The sequence below is a fragment of the Mus caroli genome, unplaced genomic scaffold (genome assembly GCF_978045245.1).
Source record: "Mus caroli unplaced genomic scaffold, Mus_caroli_1 scaffold_4, whole genome shotgun sequence".
Taxonomy (NCBI): domain Eukaryota; kingdom Metazoa; phylum Chordata; class Mammalia; order Rodentia; family Muridae; genus Mus; species Mus caroli.
The window spans coordinates 99,022,551-99,031,174 of record NW_028227259.1 but is presented as its reverse complement, the minus strand read 5'-3'; the positions used below and the strand labels follow the sequence as shown (position 1 = coordinate 99,031,174).

Here is an 8,624-nt window from a genome sequence, read left to right as displayed (position 1 = left end):
AAGAGCATGAAAGGAATTTTCTGTGAGCAAACTTCCAGCAGGTTCACAGGTTCCAAGCAACAAGGCCTGTGAAGTTGACAGGCAGACAGGGTGAGGGAAAGAAAGAAAGAAGGAGTGTAAGAGACATGGAGATTGTATTTATGACTTCTTTTTTACCACCGGCCAATCAAGATATCCATATGTGAACCACCTTAGCTGATAACTTTATCCACCTACCCAAGATTTTGAATCATGATATATCTGGCATCCACGTGTTCATTTTGACTCTCAACAGAGGGCAGTTGCTACAGAATGCTTAAAATTAGATACTTTATTCTACTCAGACAACAGGAATAACATCTAAAGAACCCATGTTCTATGTATTCACTTAATAGTACAGTGAAGAACAAAAAGTTTACAAGTCCATGAAAAAGGATCTAGTTAATCTTTCCCGGCAGAGTCCACTCAAGCCACCCAAATTGTCTTTATCACTGCACAAGGCACCCAGACACACAGTCCATCTCTCTGTTCCCCAGGTCAAGCTCAGCCTCCAAGATCCCAGTTATTCTTCATCCTTTTCTTTCCAAGCATCTGTACACTGCCTGAAGTCACAGTCTCTGAGCAACCGACATCAGAGATGTGTCCCAAACCTGTCATTTATTCACATGCAGAAGCTCTGTATCCTTGTTCACCTCCAGCAAAAACAAAGTCTGAGTCCCTGGCCATAGACACAGCGCTCGCCACATTTGTGGCATTTAAGTGTAGCAAAAGAGAGGCTCTGCCGGGCGTGGTGGCGCACGCCTTTAATCCCAGCACTCGGGAGGCAGAGGCAGGGGGATTTCTGAGTTCGAGGCCAGCCTGGTCTACAAAGTGAGTGCCAGGACAGCCAGGGCTACACAGAGAAACCCTGTCTCGAAAAACCAAAAAAAAAAAAAAAAAAAAAAAAAAAAAGAGAGGCTCTTGGTCTGCCTTATTGCTGTCAGTGTATCCATGAGATCCTGACAGAGCTGGGCAAATCTTTCTACAGAGACATGGCCCAATTCATTATAGCACTCCAGAGGGGCAGGGTATTGTTCTACATTCACCTTGCTCCAGCTGGCTGTGTGCTGTAATAGGTCCTTCAGGATGGGCATGGAGAAGTCATTGTTGTAGAAGTTGATCTTGGTGAGCTGAGAGCATTGTATGAGGGAAGGTAGGAGTGCATTGAGCTGGGAGTCCTTCATCTTACCTCCCTGCAAATTCAGAGTCTCAAGAGTTTTTACCACTTTCTCTAAGAGACATCTCAGGGGCATCACATCCAAAACCTGTAAGACCACACCTTTCATCTCCAGATGTTTTAGCTGAAAGAGACTCTGACAGCAAGAGAAGGAATCCAAGTCTGACTGTGAAATTTGGTAGTGAGTGATGAAGAGGGACTCCAAGGATGTCATCAGGCACCTAGGGATAAATGAGACCAGATGGTTAGTTCAGGCAAATGGTAATGAAGAGCATGGAGTGGGGTTTACATAGTCGTAGAAGTGACCAGGTGACCAAGCTCAGTGTGAACAAATGACCATACATATTATCTGAGATGCTTCCTTTTGAAATCAGCTTAGTCAAGTCAAACCCACACAAAATCAGCGGACTTCAGTCTCAAGCAGAAAACCAGTTTAGCCCCTAAGACACATAGAGGAATTTCCATAGCAAGAGAGTCCTGAAAGGATCTAGGGATATTACATGTGGGCTCGTTCAAAGCTGCATTTAATCGCAGCATCTGAACTGTCACTCTTGCTATCCCTTACAGTTCCATACAATCCCTCACGTCCCTTGTACTCCACAGTACTGGGGCTCAAAACCCTTCACTCATGGGAAAGTAGGGGAATATAGTAGGCTGTTCCCACAGATCTTAGCACAGAGCTCACCTCCTCACTTTGATGATCTCCCCCATCTCCTAAATACATCCTCACCCCCCTGTTGGCCGTGATTCCAAGAAGAATTACAGTCCCTTCTGACCTGATCTGAGCTACTCCTTACCTCCCTTCAGTCTTCTGCTTCAGGAGTAATTATTTGAGTCTTTGAATCTCACATAACATCCATATTCTAAAGGGTCCATAAAATTTGTTCCAGGTGGCTGTCAGGCAGGGAACACGAATAATCCTTTAAATGGACAAGAAAAAAAGCTCTGCTAGGTAACCCAGCTCTCCCTCCTTGCTTACCTGAAGACCTGATTCATATGGTCTATGAGAAAGTGGACACCACACATGGAGAGATGCTGGAGACAATTGAATTTGGAGAAGATAGAAATGAACTCCTTGACACACATGTCTTCTCTGTCTCCTGTTCTATTGGCAATCTTGAAGACGTTCTTATAGAGGGGTGCCAGGAGAAGTTTGTGAAGATTTCTCATCTGCTCGAAGCAGGGAGCAAAACGGGCCAGATTGAACACATTCCACTGAGTGTTCAGTTCCAATTCCTCTATGTGCTCTGGATGAAAGACGTTCAAAATCTCTAAGACAAAGTTCACGGGCATAGCCCAGATATTCATGTTTATACAGCACAAATGTAGGGAGTCCTTTCTTTGCTGGGCCCACTTCAAGAAGTATGCTTGTGTCTCATCCTGGCGGGGCCTGAGGCACAGGTCAGCTACAACCTTCAGCTGCCTCCTCCGTGCATATCTTGGAAGGAATTTCACTACCGTAGGCTTCTCATCCAAGGGCTCTGAAGAACAGCTACCATCCTCTGCACCAACCCATATGTCCCAGAAGGCATGGTGCACATTCCTCAGGTCCAGAACCTGAAGTTTTCCCCTGCTTGGAGTGAAACATGTCAAATATCAGCAGACATGACTACAGTCAGTCAGCTTTGAGTACCTGACTCTAAACTCAAGTCTCGCCCATCTTGTTATGGTGTAATTACTTTAAACAGAGTGCAATGTGCACACAAGCATGCTACAGAATCTTTCCCTGATCTGCATGTGTAGACCTGACCACTTTCCTTCCACTAAGTTACTCTTTATTTCTCCTTAGTCCCAGTAATAGTGGTTGTGGGAAACCAGGGATAGGCTCAATCTAGAGATTACATATAGTAAGCTGTAATCCACTGACAACTGTCCTTAATCCAAGAAGACAATAGCTTCAAGGTTCCTGCACCACTGCTTGATGATCCCATCAGAAGCCATTCTCCCTGACCCCACAATCTCTACTGTGTACCCAATTGCTCCCTTATAGATGACTTGATTATTACTCACCTGGGGTGAGATTATCTTGTCGGTAGCATGTCTATTCCATCTAGCACAGCCTGCAACGTCTCCAGGTTAGGTGAATTCATCAAAGCCCCCACAGGGAGACAGGGAAAAGTCCAGGCAGCCACCATTGCCTTTATGAGCTTCTTAAGTCTGCCGGCGAAGGCCTCCTTGAACAGTGCTGGGAAGAGCAGAAAAGGCACCTCCTCCAGAGAGGACAAGGCCAAAGCCTCATCTCTCAGCAGAGCCTGCAATGCCAGCTTCTGGAGTGTGGACAGAGTCTGAACACTCATCCTCTTCAATCTCCAGTCAGAAGGCTCCTTGGGAAGGATTCAGAAAAAAATATACTTTCAAGACAAAGTGTGTAAAACTTCCTCACCATTACATCAACCACTAAGCTTCAGAGTTACTACTCTGAGAGTGACAGAGAAATCATTTAACCTCTTCAACATAAACTGGTGGTGGAAAGACAGACTCCCAAAACCAGGGTCATTCTATCAAACAAATGAGCACATAATTTTCAAATCAAAATCCTTTTTGTATGACCCTTTCACAAAAACAGTCTTAAAAAAAATTCAGAAATCAAACAAAACCAACAGACCAACCAACCAACCAAACATAAATCCTTGTGATACAGAGCAATATTAATTCCCAGTAAGCAGAATGACTTCAGTGCATTTCTACAATTTTTAGGGTTTCCTGTGTCTGGGAAAAAGATCATGTACACAGAGCAAAGCTATGTGGAAAAGATGAAAAGCAAAGTCTAACGCAATACATATGCATAACTCACAGGTATCACTCCAACAAATGGGTATTGAAGGAGATCAAACATACATGGAACACATGTCCACCATGTGAGCCAGCTTCTCTCTCTCTCTCTCTCTCTCTCTCTCTCTCTCTCTCTCTGTGTGTGTGTGTGTGTGTGTGTGTCTGTTTCTGTCTCTCTCTCTCTCTCTCTCACACACACACAAACACAAACACACACACACAAATTCAGTGAAGGGGAATCATGAGGGACAGGTTAGTCAGAATGATCTGATTTCCAGGTTCCCAGGAGCCACATGGCCAGTTCTAAGAGAGTTTGATCAAGATACAGAATCCTTGTCTCCAAAAATTATATGAAGCACACTGGTGAACTATGTAAGCTATCATGGAAATATATCGGTGATGAGGCTAAAAATTCATTTGGAATGAAATTCAACGTCTTCAACCTGTTCCTCTAAAGGAGTCTAAACTTCTCTACATCAAACTACATTCCCCAAGGAAAAACCAGTACATACCAGTTGAGCACTGCAGATAGGTCTCCAAGTTCCAGTTGCACCAGACAGTTATCCAGGATGCAGGTCACTGAATGTGTGCTCTGGATCCACTGGTGAATTTATATACCTCTGTGCTCACCCCTCCCTATTGTAGCCACACCCTCCAATCCAAAACTGGAATTGGATTTCCTGGTTTAATCTCCACTCTTCAAATTCCAGATTACAGATCTAATCATTTCATCGGTTGAATCAGAAGGACTTGTGTTCACATACTCTCCACTCTTCCTCATCCCCAGAACCCCTCCCCCCAAAAGTTTCATGGAAAAATATGAACATTCCACTTGTTAAATAACCATACAACATCAAGTTTGGTGATTTGTTCTTTCATTTACTTAAGGATTACTTAGTTTGCAATTTGTTCCAGGGATCTTGTCATGCTGAGAAGCCAAGGGTGTTTTAGAAGTCTAATCCTAGAAATTCTCCTGCCTCAGGATCCTTCTTATTGATAGGATTACTGTTATGAATAAACACATCTAGTTGGATTTTATTCTTGGGACCAGAGTCATTTCCAGTTTTCATCAGCTAAGGGTTTAATCTGTTGTTGATCAGAGACATAGCATAATTCAAAGGTATTCTTCTTTGCTGGATTTGGGACAGAATACAGAGTCAGAGTTAGGAATGTGTACTGGAGCTCAAGGGCTGAAGTGGATGCTCTGTCAGTAAACTGTAGCAGCAGCCACTGAAAAGTTAGGGCAGGAGCAAGGCTTGATTCCATTACTATAGTAGCCAAGGTGTTGTGTGTGCACTCAGTTGGTAAGGAGCTACCTGGCATTTAGGGATTACACTCAAAAACTCTCTGTGCAACAGACAAGATGGGGCATGCTGGTAAGCTCAAAATTGGAAGTGGGAGGTAGGAGGCTCATTTTAATGTCATCTTCAACCAAATTGTAACCTGAAGTATAGTCTGATCCCTACAAGACCTGCTTTCTAAATAGATAAAGGCAAACATGAACAGGAAGGTGTGAGGGAGATGGTGGCCTTGGTTGCTCAGGAAACTTAGAGTATGTCAAGTAGGATCAGCCCGAAAATGTTTCTCAGGGCTATGAGATGTGATGTGGGTCTTGGGCTGGAGACTTGCCTTAGAAAGAAGAAACACCTGTCAACTATCTATTCCTATCATCTACATGGTGGCTTGAAATGATCTGTGAGTCCAGTTCCAGCAAATGTGAAACTGCCTTCTGACCTCGAGGGCAGCAGGCATGTGAGGACTGTCCATTCATAGTTGTAGGCAAAACATCCCTACACATAGAACAAATGTTATTAAAACAATAAATTTATACTGGGAATGGCAGCATACACATTTATTCCCTCCCCTCAGGAGTCAAAGTTTGACTGATTCAGGGAGTTCAGAGCTACCCTAATCTAAACAACTAATTCCCAACGAGTGAAACCTATGGAGTGAGGATCATTCATAAAATTGAACCAGAGCTGAACAGATTGGCACAGGACATTAATCCTAGCACTACAGTCAGAGGCAGGAGCATCTTTGATTTCAAGACCAGACTGCTCCTCAGAGTGGCTTATGGGACATGTAGGGCTCTTAAACAAAGAGACCCTGTCTCAAAACAACAAAACAAACAAACACACAAACAAGGTGAAGTTTCTCAGACCGTGCAGGAACAGACATAAACCCCAGGATTAGGGCAGTAGAAGCAGATGAATCTCTGAGGTCAAGGTTAGTCTGGTCTACAAAGTGAGTTCAGGAAGAACCAGAGATTGGTAAACTAACAAACCCTGTAAAAAAAAAAAATCAACCAATCAATCAAATAAGCAGAGAGACAAAACCAAACAAAAAATGACCAAAACAAAAAATAAAATTCTAAAACCTCAAGGTAGCTTAAGAGCCAGTGAGATGGCTCAGAGGGGAATGGAACTTGCTGCCAAGCCAGAGTTCAGTAGTAGGACCCACAGCTGTACTGAGAGAAACCACTTCAGTTTACAGTCCTCTTACTCTATATGCACACTCCCCTGCTGACACACCAATACACCAATGAACTGAGACAGACATCATGTACAAAATACCACAAGATCTGATCCAGGCTGGTGGTGCATGTTTCAGTGGACTGATGAAGGATGACCCCCAAACTACATAATGTAATTCTGTGTCTCCCATTCAAATACCAACAATCAGAGCTGGGTGATTGATTGGCAGCTCAGCCTCTTGTCCTGGGCTTCATGAATAAAAATATCTGCAGAAAAACTCCTTGGGTCAAGAGAAAAGGGCTTACTCCAAAGTGCAGGTCTCCTTGGAAAAGGAAGAAGAAATCCAAAGTCGAAAGATTTTCAGAGTAAAATAGGACCAAGAGAAAGGAGACTTTGAGCTGCATGGGGCTCATGACCAGGGAATTATGGAGCCTAGGGGCTAGCATTGACCTTGCCGAGTAAATTGGCACCACAGTTGTTAATGGAAGAGCCACAAGTACCTCTGGCCAGAGATAACATTAATGACACCCTATTTTTTTATTGGATATTTTCTTTACTTACATTTTCAAATGTTAGCCCCTTTCCTGTTTTCTCCTGTGAAAAACAACCTTCCCCTATGCCCTCCCCCTCCCCTTGCTTACCAACCCACCCAATCCTGCTTCCTGGCCCTGCTATTTACCCACACTGGGGCATACAGATAAGTGAATATTAATCTAGAAGCCCAGAAGCTGAGATTACCCAAGATAAAATTAACAAACCACATGGAACTCAAGAAGAAGGAAACCAAAGTGTGGATACTTCTATCCATCTTAGAAGGGGGGAACAAAATAGGGGAGCATAGAAGGAGATACAAAGTATGGAGTAGAGACTGAATAAATGACCATCTAGAGACTGACTCACCTGGGGATCCATCCCATTTATAGTCACCAAACCCAGACACTGATGTGCACACCCTTTTGAGCATGCATGAAAAATGTCACACCTCAGAGGGAATGGAGGCCCTTGTATACATACGCAATGGTGGGAAAAGGCTTCTTCAGGTCCAGGCTTTGATCTCAATGAGAGACAATAGATCCCTGATCATATGATATTGCAGTAAGTTTTTATTCTAGAGATTTTTTGTAGTTGACCTGTGTCCCTCTGAGCAGCATTTCCAGGCTGTCCTTGGGGAATTTCATGCACTTTAGAATCTGTTGTTTGGGTGGTATTGTTGCACCAAGGTTCAAGGAGATCTGTCCTGGTGAGGTTGACCTTCTGTTCCATTCTCATCAGAGTAGAAGGATGGAAATCCTGGAAGGTTTTCTTGATCTGGTTTGTTTCTTGTTTGTTGGGTTTGGGAGGGGGATTTTTTTCATCTGTCTTTGTTTGAGGGTTTCCTCTGGACCTGATTGAGGCTGAGATCCTGCTACTAAACATTGTTCTCTGTTTGGCCATGAAACTTCTAGCCCCCTTGCTCGTCTGGTACCCAGAGCTTTTATTCTGGTAGCTTGGTGCCCACTAGAACCTATGCAAATGTAGAAGCTCCTTCAACAACTGTGCCTATAGAATTTAGCCATTCACATCTTCCTAGCACACACAATTCCTTTCTGTTTTCACCTCTGAACCACACCAGTAGGACCAGGGAAGGAACATTGTGAGCTTCAGAGCAACACCTTTTTGCTGCCCAAAGCTATGAACAATCATTCCTTGAGTGGTGATTGAATTTAACAGGCAAAAGCCAGAGAATACAGACTGTAAATCCAAAGGAACTGATGATCTTGGCCTCTCCCATCTATTTTCTCCAGAAATGTGGCTATCATAGGACAATGGTCACATCTAGCCTTGATCCTCAACCTTTGCATGTCTTGAAAATCTCTACTAGATGTGCCTAGAGAGTAACCTCGGGAGTCATTTCAGAATCACTTCTACCAGGGGGACAGCATCAGTGACACTGGTTCCTATGAAAGTACAGAATATAGATCAGTTTCCTTCCAGTCCAGTGTACACCATGAAAAGGCTTGCTAGCTACATGTTTGGGAACAAATTCTCTGGAGGCACTCTCCTCAAGACTGTGTTACATTCAAGGAGCCACTGGCCTTCTCCATGTTTCTGGTTCTCTCATGATCAAGTTCTATAGCTCCCAACTTTCAAGCTTCTAAAATTGTACTATCTCAATTGTCAAGTCTGGATATTGGGATCCTTTC

General features: G+C 43.6%; 1 protein-coding gene across 1 annotated transcript; it reads right to left on the bottom strand.

The window, feature by feature from the left end:
- Window positions 1-667: 667 nt before the first annotated feature.
- LOC147005266 (PRAME family member 8-like) lies at window positions 668-3,492 on the bottom strand. The gene is given in 4 exon segments (XM_085836271.1): window positions 668-759; window positions 941-1,416; window positions 2,175-2,765; window positions 3,206-3,492. Coding segments are annotated over 4 exon segments (1,446 nt in total).
- Between the last annotated feature and the right edge of the window lie 5,132 nt (window positions 3,493-8,624).